The 18124-nt window shown below is 41.0% G+C and overlaps 1 protein-coding gene across 2 annotated transcripts; it reads right to left on the bottom strand.

Annotated features, from left to right (window-relative positions):
- On the bottom strand, positions 1-13069 carry LOC148352960 (transcription factor Dp-1-like). Of its 2 annotated transcripts, XM_088353136.1 has the most exons (13): positions 12923-13069; positions 12134-12210; positions 8584-8640; positions 8426-8492; positions 6616-6737; positions 5459-5580; positions 5209-5374; positions 4964-5110; positions 4818-4886; positions 3578-3729; positions 3337-3503; positions 3162-3237; positions 1-1490 (listed from the first exon to the last, which is right to left on the bottom strand). In XM_088353136.1, the coding sequence occupies exons 3-13, from the start codon at positions 8593-8595 to the stop codon at positions 1352-1354; spliced, it is 1239 nt and encodes a 412-aa protein (XP_088209262.1). In that variant the 5' UTR covers positions 8596-8640; positions 12134-12210; positions 12923-13069; the 3' UTR covers positions 1-1351. The 2 variants fall into 2 exon arrangements, with proteins under 2 accessions (XP_088209262.1, XP_088209263.1); XM_088353137.1 differs by lacking the exon at positions 12134-12210 and having other exon boundaries at positions 12923-13062.
- Between the last annotated feature and the right edge of the window lie 5055 nt (positions 13070-18124).

Here is an 18124-nt window from a genome sequence, read left to right as displayed (position 1 = left end):
TTTACCGAACTTTTAAAACAATCTATATTTAATTTGAAAACTTATATTAGAATACAGAAAAGGGTATTTGGAAGAAGTCGGTACATGTGTTGCTCAGTTTTGAACAGATCTTTGACGGAAATATACAAAGACCCATACAACCACATATTAATTACATGGATACTGTCTGATGGTCTAGTATCGATACCACTGGCCTCTAAAAGATACTACAAGCTACAATCATCAACATAGTTTATACATGTCATTAACGAAGCTTATTTGCCTATCGGGAACCTCTGTTAAGAAACATGAACCTTGCTGGTGCCATTAATTTGTAAACACTACCAGGATGTTACTCGGGCACTGCTGAAAAACAACCAACACAAAGTCTAGCGAATAAGAAAAAGCAAGCAGCTGCCTACAAAGGAGGAGGAAGCCAAATCAATTGAGAAATGGAAAACCATTTTAAACTCTTGCCCAGAAAAAAAAATACATTATCATGCATGACGGAGCTCTATCATAGGATGTCAACTTTATCAGTCTGTGGCAACCAGTGTGAAAGAATACTTAGACCATGGTTGAACATTAGAGATCTTGCTGACCTTTATAACAGTGGTACATCAATACAACATTGTTTTGTGGTCATTCTCAAACAGCAGTACGTTTTTTTAATGGGTTATTTTCTCATCAGATGATTTGTGGGGGAAGAGGAGCTAAACACATTAACTTTAAGGTCAGACCATACTAAGGGGGATCCCTGATGTGTTTCTTATGGTTTCCCACCATTTTCACTCATTCCTTTGTCAAAATATTCGTTTTGGGATTTCTATCTACATATAAAGGACCACCCTATTAGACTACTGTACCAAAATAGCTTTGGGGCACCTTTGAACCTCCTTAGACCCAAGCTTCTTGTTTGATTTGCGTTTATGTCCACGCACGTGGACAGCAGGTCTCAGGCCGTTTGGTTCGATGTGAAACTTTACAGGTTTTCTCGTGGTTTCACAAAAAATTCAGGCTTTTGCTGACGAAAAATCAAAAGTTCGAAAATATGGACCACCCTAAGGCCACACGCTACTGATCCTGGGACAAGACCCTCCTCCAGAGGACTGGCAATATGTACAAGTGAATCAAGAGGCGAAAGAGCGCCTCAGGCGAGGCTCCCCGTGTTCTATCGAAACTCATCTACAGCCCTGAGAAAGCCAGACAGAAAAACAGGCATGGGGGAGCAAGGCAGAACAGTGAAAAAAAGTGGAGTTTGAGGGGAAGAGTGAGTAGGTGTGCGGATGTATGTGTTTTGGAGGGAGGGGTCAACGTTTTCACGTTGTCGCTTTTGAGACTGTGCTTATTGGAGTGGCGAGGTGTACACAGGTTAGTCTTCGTCATCATTCTCGTCGTACTCATCGTCATCATCGTCGTCGCCCATGTAGGACACCGGGGTCTCTACACGAGATCCGCTGTAATGAGAGTCGTTTGAGCTGGATGCCATGGTGCCATCAGGGCAGCCATCGCTGGATCAAAGACAGAAAGGTGTTCATGTTTAAGACAATAGTCAAAATAAAATGCAAGAGAAAAGCAATGATTGCAAGTGTAGCACATTTGTCTAACACTTGAAAGGTCCCTGGTTCCAGGCTGTGCTTGCCCAAGACACATCACGGGGAGTGGTGCCCCTACGACCCTAGTGGTTAAGAGATCCAACCAACCAACCAAACTTGTGACATATTAATGGCTGCAACCATCTATCCACCTACCCATGTCATAACCCTCGAGAGGGGTGACCGAAAGCATGGTTGCAACTACCGATTATTTTTATAATCGACTAGTTAAAGACTATTGAAACCATTAGTCAAATAATCCGATTTTTTTCCCCTTATATTTAGTATAAAGTTGATTAATTTATGTGGAAAAATGATAAAACAAGAAAACTGGGTACAATGAAAAATCTAACTGTTTAAACATACTGTAGATTTGTATAAAATTAAATAGAAATCCAAAACAAATTTGGCACAGTGCTCAGTCATCAGTCATAAAACAATAAATAAACCTGACCCTTTTTAGGGACGGGCAAATAAATAATAAAATCAAGTTAACATTTGGGAAAAACGTGTCTAGCAACAATAGTCGTCAAGAAATTCCATTGACGGCTATTTCTACCATCGATTTCTGTTGACAACTTTACCAATTGTTGCAGCCATACGCAAATCATACTTATCCACCAGACCACCAGGGACACAGACAACAGATGAAGACAGTAGGTTTTATCTCATTACACTTAACATTACATTTTACTTGAATACAGTATTGTCATCTTGCAGTCTTTCAGAGGGAGAATTGTGGGAAGTAATTTGGTTTCAAAGTTTATTTGTATAGCTCTAAATCACAAAAGAGTCTCAAAGGGCTGCACAGATCAAAGACTATTGCAAACTATTATGACACAATCCCCTAATCTAAAACCTACACGAGGGCAAGTAATACAAATATTATCAACATAAAATATAGATTATTCATATGCTATAGAGTAGAAGTATGTTTTAAGCTTAGATTTAAACATTTCCACTGAGGTTGCAGATCGAATCTCAGGGAGAAGAGCATTCCACAGCACCGGGGCCCGGATGGAGAACGCTCACGAACCTACGGATCTTTTCTTGGCTCTTGGGATCACTAGTAGACCAGCGTTTTCAGAGCTAAGGCTCCGGACCGGAACATAGGGGGAAATTAAAGATTATATATATATAAAATCGTCACTTTCAATGCTCAGATTGAGCTGAGAAAAACAAAATGTTATACCGATTTTTTTAATCACTCATTTCTCTAAAATATCTTATACCGTGACTAAAAATACTGTGATAATGTGATCTTTTTTCATGTGTCGTCTGTATCCCTAGTCGTCTAATGAAAAGGTTCGGCGCTCTCCCCACCGCTATTAAACATCCATATTTCTCGCGGCCTTGTGGTTTGAAATCAGTGTCCTTACCATTGCTATCCATTTAGATCCCCAATAATTGCGAGAATATGGTCATGCTTTTCCAATTCTGTCTGCAAATGAGGCATACAGGATTCTAAGGCGTGCGTTCAAATTTCCATTTAATTTCGGTATTTTGGGTGCACCTTATAGTCCATAAATATGGTTATCGTTGGAGATTGATTTGACGAACTGTTCGCAGGAATAAAATGTCTCTCACCTGGACGTGTATCTGGCTCCATTAACCGAGGACCCTCCAGTTATATACACGCTACTGATGGGACCCTTTGCCATCTCTAAAAAAAAAAAAAAAAACAAAAAAAAAAAACAAGACATCATTATGTGAAATTGCAATTTTTTTTTTACGCTATGTAGGATCAAAGTGAAAGACTGACCGATCACATAGGGCTCCAGAGCTTTTGGCACCAGACTGCGGGCCACCTTTAAATCCTCTGGAGAACATTTGCCCACCTCCAAACCACATGCCATACCCATACGTTTCAGAACCTCAATGTCATCATGTATCTCAAACATGCTGTCAAAGTTGAACAAGTACTCAAACCTGCCAAACAAAAACATTTAACAAATCCAGTTCAGGCATTGCTCAAAACAATAAAAAAATGACGAATGACATACTTGTCATTGGAGATACTGCAGTCGATTACGGTTTTCTTGCTGGTGTTGACGATGATGAAAGGAAGGTGGATGATTGAGTTGGGTGGTGGAGGTCTGTTTGCCAGTAGCTCACTCTGCCTGTTTCTTTGAACCAGGTTCTTGAAGGCTATTTGCTGCAACACATCCACTTGCTTTGAATATATAAAGATTATGGTTACAACACAACAACATATTCAGAGTCTATCTTAAGCACCCCCAATAACAGATTTGAGCTGTGGTTTTAAAAAGTTACAATTTCAGTAAGTCCCTGGGGGCCATTATTTTTGTGTGTGTATTAATGGTGTCTGTGTTGGGGGGGGGGTAATTGCTTGAATGGCCACAGTGAAGTATATGGGTGATAACTAAAGGTAAACACCTCATATTAAATGTTTTAAATCCTTGCAAGCACAGAGCAGTCCGAAGAGGCAAGTCTAAGAATTTAAAAAAAAAAAAAACATTGATTCACTGTGTTCTGAGAAATGATCATTACCATTAAAAATACAACTTAAAATGGTATCAGCCGGTGTTGATTATCACAAAGGTCTATAAGAGTAGGCCAAGAGGTTTGTTCTACTGATAGTTTGCCAGTAAAATGTCATTGCTCAAATGTAAAGATTAAAAAAAATGCGCTGGATTTTCTGTTTTGTTTGAACAAAATAAATGATTCAATAAGAAGACTCATGTTCATTTAAATACCTTGATTTCACAATATTTTTCTGAAATTTAGCGTACAATAAACTAAGTGGATGTGTTTTGTACAAGGGTGTCAATTTTTATCAGAATGTACCTTATACCCGTCAGCTGCACTGAACAGTGAAGGATTTTTTTTCCGTTTTTGTCAAATCCCAGGAAGGCCACATTTATCTTTTATAGCTGGTGCAGTTGTTCAAGCCATATGTAAACATGAGTATGCTCAACATGTATTTAATTTATATTCACACAATTTAAACCCTCGCACTCATCGGAAAAGGCAATTGAATCCGATTGGATTGATTTATTGACTTAATCGTTTCTATGTGAGTGTAGATTATTAATCGGGAAAAAAACAGATTTTTCTCTGAATGAGTGTGGTAATAGAATACCGATTAACACAATTTTACATTTAGGTGTCGGCTTAAGATACAAGTAGGACAGTCATTCCAATTTAATACTTATTATTTTGTGTTAAAATGCAGTACAAATTGGTATTGTTCTGTGGAAAGAGGCCCTCAGTCACACTTACCTGTAGTATCAGCTCTTGTAGTTGCGACTGTTTCTGCTTGATCCTTTCCAGCCGCCTCTGTCGCTCCACCTGCCATCGACAAATGTTTACAGAAGAGACGTTACAAAAGTGAACGGGTTTAAGACTTATGAAATCTGTATCAGCACCTCCAGGTTTTGGCATTCTTGTGCAGAGTTAGTTGGCAGGCCGATCCACTTGATCTCTTTCTTCTCTTTGGAGATGATGTTCATTGCCATGAGGACATTAAGGGCATCGTAAACACGCCGCCGGATGTTCTTTTGGTCATATACATGCTAAACAAAAAACACAACATCAATCATCAGCCAAATTAAGTTCTTTGTTGTTGCCTGTCTGCAAGGTACGACGGTTTGAATCTTTACGCAGTTCTCACCGAGTCGTTGGGTGACATGAGGTTGTCGCCTGAGCTGAATTCTGCTACCAACTCATCTGCCACTTCGTTGTAGGTGGTGACTCCCTTTTTCTGCACCTTTTCGCACACTTTCATCGAGAAATGCCTTAGGCCTTTTCCGTTTTTCTCGCCTTTCTTTCCACGCTTCCTAGAAGCGGAAGTGTGCTCATCATCAGTCCATGCTATTTATTTCAACAACAAAAAATCCCTTTACAAAATTCTGGGGACTTACCCTGACGACCAAGGAGAGGCATCAGAAGCTTGAGTCTGGGTGAGGAACTGAGAATTGGGTGTGTGGGGGCTGTTTACCAGTATTGTATTGGATACAGTTGGCCTCTGAGGAGTTCCGATTACCTGAAGAAGGTAATATTGTTCTTCTCAATCTTTTTTTCCCCAAATAGTAACGAAATGCAACCTTATCCAATTAACCACATAGATTTTTATATGACTCGACCATTAACCACCTGAGGCAAACCTAAACCGTAATTTTCCTAAGACAGCATCTACTTTATAAATTTCCCTTCTCTGAAGCTGGATGAAGTGAGATGAAAATAACATTTTAAAAGTTATTGGCAAAATCTTTAAACCTCCAGCTAAACTCATTTGAAAAGATCAAATTCAAAACTGATGAACATTGCTTGCCCCCCCCCTTGCTCAAATCATGTTTTTCACAAAACACAAATGTTTTACCCTACAAGGAAATATTGACATCACCATAGATTACCAACTATCATTTACAGTATATGAGGATAAACACAAATAATCCTTAAACATTTGTCATTATAACTAAGCTTACACGTGGGCTTTTTAAACATTGATGACAACGTTAAACAGAGCGGAAGATGCTTTCATTGATTATCATCGCTTGGGAGTAAAAATGCCTTGATCAGAGACAGACTAGTTTTTAATTGAATTGCGGTCAGTTTGAAAAACAAGTCAGTTCAGCCCCAATTCAGTCCATAAGATTTATGTGCACTATGTTTTCTGGGCAGTACAGTATTTAAAAGGTCAAGGTGTTGTCTCGCTCAAATCCCACCATCAGGGGTAATATTTCACTTGACCTGGAACTGAGGCCTAGTGAAGGTAGAGGTGATATGGTGTATAGATTCCACGTATATAATGGGATGATCATTTTAATCCTGCTGACTGTAGGGATTGATAAGCTTAGGATCAACTCCGAGCTACACTCCCCGTCAGGTCACCTCACAATGATAATGGAGGGGGCTTACGCAAAAGGATGGGATGCCAGAGAAGGTCAGCAAGCAGTTTTATGCATCACTTGTGACTAAATATTAGCAGGTTTATAATGTGTATACGATGTTGTTTTTTTTATTAATATTAAGCAAGTGTGGTAAAACCAGTTAAAAACATGTATAAATGCTGACTTACCATGTGTGACAAATGTTGCATGGGTGAAGCAATATTCACGTTGGATGGCCCAAGTGTTTTGGGCAGAAGTTGTTTGGCCACGGGGGCAGACGCAGGCTGGACAGCAACCAAAGATAGGACGCCTAACATGACACATTGGAATACAAAAAGTCCACAATGCTGTTAAAGGCCTGGTAGAAAAGATCAAATACATAAATGTACAAAACACATGATATCAAACAGTATATATTAACAGGTAAGCCAAAGGCTTAAATTATGTTATACCAGCCATTCACATACAAAACAAAAAAAGAACAAAAAGGTACTGGAAAATTTGACAAACACTCAACATTTTACCTTAACTAAGGTTTTTGTCTTAAATCCACTACAGTTTTCGAACACCAACCAGTTCAAAATATTTGCGTTTATATAATTCCACTTCATGCAATTTCATGTGTTTCCTGGTTATTGTATTTGGCCTCACAAATGTTTAATATATAACACTGATAAAGGGCTGCAACTAACCACTATTTTAACCGAAATCCAATTGATATTGCAATGTGACGTAGTGCAATTGGGTAATGCAAGGCACTTCACTTCTTTGAAGGATTTATAGCTCCATGTTGGTGAGTGACAAAACTACTACCAGAACCACACAACCAGAATCGTCACAGTTTCAGGTTTTAATGGCGCAGGCCAATCAAACGCAAGTTTTAACAGCACTAGCCAATAAAGGCGAGACAAAGTTTGCAAGCAACACGCTACGCTACGCTGTGAGCATGACTGTAATAGGCTGATGTAAGCTGTCACACTGCCGGGTGGGCGGGTGTTCAACTGGCCTCAAACACAAACGACAGAGAAATCGACAGCTAGTAAATTTTAGCTTATTGTTCGATTGAAGATAAATAATCAAGTACATCGGACTCTGAGGAAAGTCAGAAGTGTGCAAAGAAATTGTGGTAAACCAACAGGTTCTCCGTGGATTATGTCGTACGGGAGAGAAGCAATAGCGAGGCTGCGTTTCTGACCAACCAAAGCGGCTACGTAAAAACCTTCACAAGATACCTTTGCGGAGCCTGTATCTCACAAATGCCAGATCCATTACCCATGAAAACGATGACTTGGAGCTACAACTCGTGGAAAACCGCTACATTCGTGACTAGTATTTTAATCATCGCGGAGAAATTGCTGAAGCCGCGGTTACTCGATGCTCGCCTGCAGCTAGCTAGCCATTCTCTAAATTGCTTTCTTACTCTGAAAGGTGAAGGCCTCGAAATTGTGTTTTACTTTTGTGTGAGGACAATTAAGACTATTTAATCAACTGCAGTCGTGTTATTTTTTGTAGATCCATAGTTGTTGGTTTGTTAAAGGCGTATACTCACACTCAGTAATGATGCAATCTAAGAGGTAAGTTTGACGCTTATACCAACTAGATACTTCCGATTGAGGAATCAAAAAGTAAATGATGGTCAGCAGACGGCAACCCTACCAGACCTTCTCAGAAGAGGTGCCGTTTTCTCAAGGTTAAAGCATGTAACTATAACTACTCCAAAAAAATAGAACAGAAAATGCACTTTGCTTTTTAAATCGAAAATCGCGGCGAAATTGCGATACCGGTCTGGATAATCGCAATAAGCTTTGTTTTCTAAAATTGTGCGGCCCTATGTAACGATGACTCACTCCGTTGAAAAAAAGTGTCTGGGGTCAATGGTCGACAATCAATTCCATTTTCGACTAATTCTATCGAATTTGGTCAACACAGTTGACTAATCATTGCAGCCCAATTGAAAGATAAGTTATTAGTACAAGGTCATTTAAAAACAACTTCTACCTTTGCTGGGGCTCAGATTCTGATCAATGAAAACCTTCAACTCTCCGTTTGTTTCTATTAGACCAGCCTGTAAAGAGAATAAATGTTAAATAGAATCTCCATATAATCCGATCTTACAAAAGTAGGTCATGCCATGACATGGACGCGAGAACACTTACATCTTTAGCCATGATCCCAAGGGACCGGGGAAGTTGAGCCTCTCTCCGTTTTAGACCCTTAAGATAGAAATAAATGGATAGCACATCTTTAATAAGGTAGAATAATGGTAAATGAATGTTAACGCATTGTGGTGTGAAATTACAATATCTACCTGCAATTGACTTAGTCACAAAAATCAATCCGACAAAACAAAAAAATGACACCCTTTTGTAAGGGTAGCATTGGTGGCAATGCCTGAACGGAGATGTGAAGTTTGATTGCAACACACAAAAACGTATGTTGTCCTTTTGTGTTAACAGTCACTGTCAAACAAGTATTTTAGCTGTTCTACACAACACGGCAATCATCTCATTGTGCTGGTTAGTGCCTTAGTGTGAAAGCACATATTTGGGGCAACTCCCGCCCACACTGGGTTCTGTGTCAATGACACCATTGAATTACATTTACAGCCCTCATGTTGCAATCTACAAGGCTGGTGAAATATTAGCATGACCATGTAGAGGGACTGCTCTACTGAAAACCAAGTTCTCTTCCTACAGCAGTGACGTAACCCTAGCTTTTACGCAATTTAAGATTACTTGGTTTATTTTTTTTACATCACTTTTAGTACAGTCGTAAGTTCTCAAGAAAGAGTGTGTTCAAAGACTGAGCACATAACCTCTGCATCCAAAGGTGCAGAATAAGTATCATATTCTTTGTAAACCATAAACCACACCCGAAAGAAAGTGAAACAAAACTGTTCATTCAATTATTGTCACTAGGGAGGCGGGGGTGCTAAAGTCTATCCCATCTGACTGAACTGATTGCCAGCTTATTGCAGGGCATACAAACATAAAAGCACCCATGCACACATCCAGGACAATTTCTTGTCACCAATCAACTTGTGATGCATGTTTTTGGACAGTGGGAGTAAACCTGAGTGCCCGGAGAAATCCCACACAGGTCAGGGAGAGCATGCAACCTGGTATAGAAACCGATGCCATACAATGTGCTTTCAGTTGTATTTTGATATACTGTTAAAAATGTCTTTGACATATTTAATTGCATTATTGCTGTTAAAGTGCAATTTTAATAAGTGGTTCATTTAATAATACACTTATTGGAGAGGCTTCAATAGAGCAACGTCATTTATATTTTTGGAATAAAGCAACATTATATTTAAATGACATTGGATGATTTCAGAAACTGGTGCAATTTATAAAAGCAAAAGCCCATAATTTCAAAACATCAACATTTTTAGAATTACTTGATCTCAAAACTATGCAGTGCATTGTCTTTACATTCGCATGTGTGATAGAAAAAGGTCACATAGAACTGCCATTTTAATAGCGTAATACCACCACAATTTTGCTCAGTTATTACTTCACGCAAAATAGTTTCCAATGTCTTGCGGTGAAGAAACTTATAACAAAATTAGCACTTTACAGTTTTACTAAACCGTTATTCACCAGAAGGTGCACATTAATTGGTGAACATGTTAACTTTGCATTATTTAAAAAAAAATGAATTACATAACTTCAGTAGGTGGCAGTAGGACGTTTTATACAAACAGGTGAATTAGTAAACATTCTAATTTTTCTGTTAGGTTATTCTTTGTTTTAAGAATGCTGTGTCATGCAGTTATACTAATCTTTCTAGATCATTTTGTATTCTCTAACACTGACTTAACAGAAAATGATTATGAAGCACTTTATCTAAACTGGAACTTAACAATCCAAATCTAAAAGACATATTTCAAAACTAGTTCAGTTAAATGGTTGTTCCCCCAAGTTGGGGTGGAAGGATCACCACAAATATTGATATTATAGATACAAAGCAAGTACTTGGATTGGATATATATACTATTGTCCTGGGATCAATACTTCACTCCACACTAATTTTCTCAAGGCGCTGCTTCCCCACGTAGTGTAGACCCTCTCCCACCCAGTGTCCTCGGCCAGTCTATATGTAGGCCTGAGGGTGTGATAACAGGCACATTTGAGCACCTCTTCCTACTTGTCATGCTGCTACATCCTGCCTGTCAGGCAGAAGAGAGGACTAAATCTATGCAACTGCCCTTATTAGAAGCTAAAAAATGACTGAGGAAAACAGAAAAAGCAGCGCAGTAAGGACTTTTTTTTAACTACGGAAAAGAACAATGCAGAAAACATTTGCAGGGTAAAGTGTTCTGCTACCGAGGCAATACCACAAATTTACAGAAACACATGAAAAAGAATTGGCCGGTCCAAATTGTCCCTAGGTGTGAATGGGCGAATTAGTTGTCTGTCCCTGTGTGCCCTGCGATTGGCTGGCAACCAGTTCAGGGTGTCCCCTGCCCACTGCCCAGAGATGGCTGGGATGGGCTCCAGCCCCCCCGCGACCCTAATGAGGACAAGCGGTACGGCTGATGAGATGAGATGAGACATGAAAAAGAAACCTGCTGAGAGCGACGAGCTGCAACCAAAAATGTAAACATGTTACTGTTACTGAAAAAAACAAAACTGGAAATCCGTTGTCACAACAGGAACAGAGCCGACGAGAGACAATCAACACTTTATTTGTATTACTAACTTTCAAAATATTGTGCAATTGAAGATATAGTTGTCTTAATGACATAGTTATATTTTGTGACATTGCTGCTGTTCTGTTTATTGACTTCGGTTCTGAAACAGTTGTTGTAGAAATAGTTATTTTATATACCGTTAAGGTTTGCAATGTTGTTATTTAACAAAACAAACAAAAAATAATAATTTAGTGCCTTAACCTTTGCCCCGCATTTGTCATAATCATAAACTAACTAAAGGTTTCTCAATTATTGAACAATGATAACATTTCCATTCAAACAGTGGTGATCAGTATCAATCAATACCACCCTGTATGTACTTGGATGGGATGGATACCAACGTTTTAAGCATTGCCCATCCCCTAACTCTAAGAGCCACATTTACTAAACTAGACTTAATTAACATATGTTATTACCAAACAAGAAAAACTATATCAACAGAAAATGATGTGCAAAATATATATTGCATCTAGTAGCTTCATGTAACACACCATAAACAAATACAATTTTACGATCAAGCCCCTTTTGAATAAAGACTACTCGTTTAGATCTCTGTGTGAAATGATTGACACAGGGTGGTCGCATTGAAATTAAGGGGATGAACTTTTTCGTGGTTGTGGGTGCACAAGGCCTACTGCAGGTGAAAGAAAGAAGACGAACTTATGTTACAGGTTTTTGATCCGCCTAAAACTTCACATAGGACAACAAACCCCGGAAAAAAACGACATCGCGACATCCATCGAACGATTAATCGCATACTGGGCCCGTATCCCCCATCTGAACACTCTTTTGTTGCAGTGCGGCTAGCTAAACCATCCCGCTAACCCACCGTGGCTGGGAAGAGCCCCGCTGCTAGCTAGCGAGCTAAGCCACGCTTTGAAAGCGATTCTGGGCTACATTTGGTCCCGTTTTCCCTACCTCGCCACGAAAGCAGAAAAGTCAGTGAGGGCTTCCAGCCCGCGTGGGATTCAAAAAGGAATAACCCGAACGAGATGATGTGCACTTACGAGCGAATTTGAGCTCCTGCTTCGACGGCTGCCGTTGTTGTTGGCATTTGAGAGCGGAGGAAGAGGAGGTCTAAATCCTTAGCAAACAGGAAACATTGCGAGCAGAGTCAAACTATACTTTAGGGACATCTTGTAGGGATTTCTCCCCTATATTTTTTTAATCGCGTGTTTGATTGTGAAGGGAAGCGGGAGGGCGCATACGGAGTGCAATATGGAAATGGGACTTTTATCGGACGATCACAATCGACATACGCACACCTGTCAATGCCAAATGGTGGCTCATTGATTCAGTGACCGCTACAATTTCATCATTCACAACAATGTTGTGAACATAACCACCATCGCCACTTTCCAGTTTACTTTTAAGTTCCGATAGTCAACTTTTTTAAGACTTTCGAGGCACCGCTGTTTTTCAACCTTTTACACTTAAATAGACACGCACTAGAAACACTTAAATTCCAAACTCGGGCACTTTTAATCGAATTTGAGTCCTTGTACAAACGACTCCCGACTACATTGTGACACAACCAACATTGGAGACTTGACGATGATGAAGTTTGTTAGCGAGGTGCTAACTCGCGGTTGTCAATGAAGAGCCACCGGCGCTTTGTTAGCCGAACGGGCTACGCTAGCTAGCGAGCTAAGCACAGCTGTCACTAGCAAAACCACTTTTAAAGTCGATTGGCAGTTCCAGTAGAGTTGTTCTACAGAGTCCACGCAGGTTCCGACACGCGTGGAGCTTAACAAAGTCAACAGGGAGGCCGTGGAAAGGTTTAAGGAGTTGCTTACCGGCGCACTCCACAAGTTAGCAAGTGTCGCTAGCTTCTTCTTATCCACGGTACGCTAGCCTTGGGACGGCAGCGCAACTAACAATCTGATCTTGGCGGTGTCTGGCTTCACTTGCTTCTGATTGGTCACTTTCCGTGAGACGAAAGCAAAGCACTCAATGTACCCCCCGCCCACTAACTACGATGAGATTTCTCATTGGACGGTGTAGAGTTGTTAATGGAGAGAACACTGCCACCTGTTGCAGAGGAGGTCATATAACATATATGTTGCGTTTCATTGTAAGAATCGTAATAGGAGTTCCGGTGTTATGCCGAGAAATGCATCTTTGGCGAGATTTGCATCCCCTAACTACTGTAAGCACTTTTACCTATCTCACTTTTATATCACTTTTCGGGAATGTAAAAGCGAACATACAACCAAAACCACTTCGTCTTGCTTTTGTTGGGAATGCAATACATCTTAAACCATTCTGTCTTTGGATTTGTTGTGAATTCAATCGAACGGTAATGCACACCGTATATAAATCACTTTTGAGAACTGTTATGCTCTACCATAAAGCTTATTATGCTGAAATAAGCTTTATGGTAGAGTGCATAACAGTTTCAATACGAGCAAATTGAATGGAAAAGGGCAAAATAAAAATTTTACCTGCTCAAACGTGATTTAAGTGAACAGGTGTTCTGCCGAAACGTTCTACCCTCTCGAGACGTGCTACCGTAGGCTGACCTATATATATGTATATATATATATATATCCATCCAAGGGCAGCACGGCGGCGCAGTGGTTAGCGCTTGTGCGGCACAGTTCATGTCATGGGAACCTGTCGTGGGTTCAAATCCAGCTCCAGACATCCTGTGCGGAGTTTGTATGTTCTCCCCGTGCTTGCGTGGGTTTCCTCCGGGCACTCCGGTTTCCTCCCACGTTCCAAAAACATGCATTTCAGGTGAATTGGCCGGTCCAAATTGTCCCCAGGTGTGAATGAGCGAATGAATTGTCTGTCCCTGTGTGCCCTGCGATTGGCTGGCAACCAGTTCAGGGTGTCCCCTGCCCACTGCCCGGAGATGGCTGGGATGGGCTCCAGCCCCCCCGCGACCCTAATGAGGATAAGCGGTACGGCTGATGAGATGAGATATATCCATCCATTCATTATCTGCACCACCGCTTATCCTCAGTACGGTTGCAGGGGCGCTGAAGCCCATTCAAGGCTAGCTTTGGGCAGTGGGCAGGTGACACCCCGAACTGGTTGCCAGCCAGTCGCAGGGCACACAGAGACAGACAACTCACTCGCTCATTCACACCTAGGGACAATTTGGACAGGCCGATTAACCTGACATGCTTGTTTTGGGAAATGTGGGAGGAAACCCACGCAAGCTTGCAAGTAATAAATGGCAAATAAAAACACAGTAGAGTTAAAAGGGGCGGTCTGTAAAGCAAATGATCATGAAAAGGCAAGTCTGAAGGGGTGGGTTTTGAGTACGGATTTGAAGGAGGACAGGGTGGCTGAATTCCCGAGGTCAGACAGCAATGAGTTCCAGAGCTGGGGGGCAGAGCGGCTGAAAGCTCTGCTTCCAATGAAGCTGGTATGTGCAGCGGGTATCGTTAGATGTATAGAGGATGATGACCTGTAGCCTTTTTAAAACTCTTTTCCTTAATAAAGAACAGGATAGGCTCAAATATGATGAAAAACGCAGGCTAGGATAAAAATTAAGATAATAAAAATGTCAGAAATACTCCACTGCCTTGAAATGGTTGAGTACATTTGATTCCTAATCTTGCTCTTCACTCAGCTAGTGTCACTTACGGCATAGTGGCGGAGTCTGTGGAGGCTCTGGTGTATTACGGTGAGAGTATGTTGTTATGAAAGCCTCAATTTTTTTGCAAACACAACTTTTACTGATGAAATAAAACCAGGGTTGGCATGCATACCCGGTGTGATTACCGTAGTCAACAAACACCATGTTGCAAGCCACAACAGAAAAACACACCAGGCTTAAAAGTTACGTCAGAAAACAGTAGTGAGTCAAATCAGACTAAGAAAATGGAAATCCTCAGTATTTACTGCTATCAGCGATGTGCAATTATTTGGAATGTGGGTGGAAACCGGAGTGCCCAGAGGTAACCCCCGCAAGCACGGGGAGGACATGCAAACTCTGCACAGGAAGGCTGGTAGCTGAATTTGAGCCCATGATCTCAGAACTGTGCCGTGGACGCGCTGACCACTCAACCGCTGTCCCAAAACGCTGACCTAGCAGTTTTAATTTGACTTGGCTTCTTCCAGACTAGAACATTAAATATCAACACCCTTTTACCGGCAGTTAGGTAGGTTACCCCAGATGTGAAAACTGACAAAAAAGGCAACTTAGCGTCTTTTTTTTTGCTGACCCAGAAGTGTTATGTTACACTCTACCAGGCCAGAACAACATTCAATATGAACACAATGTCTTGCAGTTAGAAGTGGTTGCCCTTTATTTAGACTCACCACCTTTGTTTCAGTTAACTCTGTATTTTCTCAAGACACTTCACTCTGCCAGCCGAGAACGGCATTGAATACCAACACTTACCTTTATAGGCAGTCAGATAGGTTACCTTAAATGTGAAAACTGCCCTGAAAAAAGCTGACTGCATTTTTGCTTTGGTTTGACTCAGCAACATTCCCAGAATGACTCTCTACTTTCTCAGGCCAGAGGTTTGGCTAGGATAACAATCGTTTATAACCAATCAAGTAGATCACTCTAGAGGTGAAAATGCCAATGACCCTTCAAAAAAGTGAAATGCCACCCAAAAATTGTTTCACATCGCTACGTAGGTTCTGCTTTAATGGAGCACAGCCATTTTAGCTTTTGTTGCTTGAATCCAAGGATGTCTAACTTAGTTTGGCTCTTGGGTCGGATCCAGACTTTCTTTTCTGAGGCGGTAAGTAAGGGATGTTAACTTCAAATTGTTGGCTTAATTTTTCAGGATTATGCTTTATCGTTCACCCTCTATCCATGGGGAGATATATTTTCAAGTTTGACATTGAATGTGTCAACTGGTTTATTTTAACATTTGAATGGATGCAATTTTACACCTGATCTAACACGCAGCAAACCCAACACTGTCCTCTAGCGGTCAGAGAGACAAGTGGGTTTTCATTTATTAAAAAAACACATGACATTTGATAGAAATGACCTAGAGACTCGCTTCTTTTATTGACATACTCTGAGATTTATGGCAGGCTGGATTAAACCATCCAATGATCCGAATCTGGCCAGCGGGCTAAGTCTTTGACATGCCTGATTCAGTTTGACAACGTGCATGTTGCCTATGTACTACTATGTTGTCTTTCATTTGTCCTCTCCTCTAAAATAACATGAAGAAAATTATGTATTTTACGATAACCCGAAAAAAAAAAAACATAGGAAACACTGGCACCGGCAGATAGTCTATCAGCAACATTTGTGTTTGTCATTCACCCTGGTTCCAGCGTGCATGTATACAGATAAAGTTAAACCTCCTGACGGCCTGTTCTACTCAACCGAGATGAAGAGTTTCTTTGAGGACTAGATTTTATTCCACTTATGTTTAAAATACATTTTTAGGTGACACACTTATTTACTTCATAATTAAGCGCTAGCAACATTGTCTTGATTTTAATGAACCTCCTGTCACTATTTGAGTCCTACGCCAAGCAATTGAGGGTGTGGTCGGCCTGTTGCCTAAAGCCCGCTGAAATAAAGATCTAAGTTCAATGCGATAATTCCACCCAAGACCCTTCAAAATAATGGTTGGATAGGGTGAATGTGGTATTTTTTCACTCATCCCTTTTGAAAATTTCAATAAGTATGAGATATATGATGTATTGGACACAAAACGGACATGACAGATAAAGTTTTGATATATTCAATAGTGCTTTTTCTTTGGATACTCACTGACATGAAAGCATTAGTAAGGAGCCTTTTTCTTTAAATTTTATTAAAATGAATGAAATGATCTGCATTTCTATAGCGCTTTTTAAGTCAATGACTTCCCAAAGCGCTTTACAATGTGCTCCACATTTCCCAATAGCGGCCTTGCAGCCATGTAAGGCGCTAACCTGCTTATTGAGGGTATTAGGGGTTCAGTGTCTTACCCAAGGACACTTCGACATGTAACACGGACGTGCCGGGATTCGAACTGGGATCCCTTGATCCCAAGACGAGCGCTTTACCTTCTGAGCTACTGTGTACAACACTGAAAAATTGCAGACACAATTTCTTCGTTTGCAAATTAGGTTTCACTAATGTTTTCAACTGCTACTTTTGAGGTCCTATCACTACACAGAAGTAGGTATCACATATTTTTTGCCTTTGGTATAAGTTTCTGGTATTGGCAGTTTAGAACACTGTTGAGTATTTGGCTACTGTCAGGACCAGAACAGAAACAGGACCCAATTGTGTTGCGTTTACCACAAGTTTTATTGAAGGAAAGAGGAAGGGCTTTGTTTTAATAAGCTTATTATATAGAATACGATTGCTATTGTCGGAAGCGCAGCAGAATGCGCGTTCACGCGAGGGGGGAGGGTTTTGCAGGGGAGTCGAAATTAGGCACTACAGCGGCAGACGCATGGGTACAGTAGCATCAAACGCTCGCTTCGTTTGAAACGTAAAAAAACGATACAGAGATAGAGGATACCGCGGCGAACTCGTTTGACTTGATTGATTTGCCGTTTCGTGATAGTCGGTGTATACCGGGTGGTACCCATCATTGACAAATTTGCGTTTTTCCGTACAACTTTTCTTGAACCTCGTACACGTCTTAAAATACATGGTAAACGTAATTTGGGGCAGCACGGTGGCGCAGTGGTTAGCGCGTGTGCAGGCACAGTTCTAAGGTCTTGGGAACCTCCTGTGTGTGTTCAAATCCAGCTACCGAACTTCCTGTGCGGAGTTTGTATGTTCTCCCCGTGCTTGCGTGGGTTTCCTCCGGGCACTCCGGTTTCCTCCCACATTCCAAAGACATGCATTTCAGATGGATTGGCCTGTCCAAATTGTCCCTAGGTGTGAATGGGCGAGCAAGTTGTCTGTCCCTGTGTGCCCTGCGATTGGCTGGCAACCAGTTGAGGGTGTCCCCTGCCCACTGCCCAATGATAGCTGGGATGGGCTCCAGCACCCCCGCGACCCTACTGAGGATAAGCAGTGCAGCTAATGAGATGAGATGAGACGTACTTTGTACGGCAAAAAACGT

Source organism: Urocampus carinirostris, chromosome 14, assembly GCF_059441175.1.
Source record: "Urocampus carinirostris isolate Australia breed hairy pipefish chromosome 14, RoL_Ucar_1.0, whole genome shotgun sequence".
NCBI classification, from domain to species: Eukaryota; Metazoa; Chordata; class Actinopteri; order Syngnathiformes; family Syngnathidae; genus Urocampus; species Urocampus carinirostris.
The sequence above is the reverse complement of the archived record's forward strand: the minus strand, read 5'-3'. Positions and strand labels throughout refer to the sequence as shown.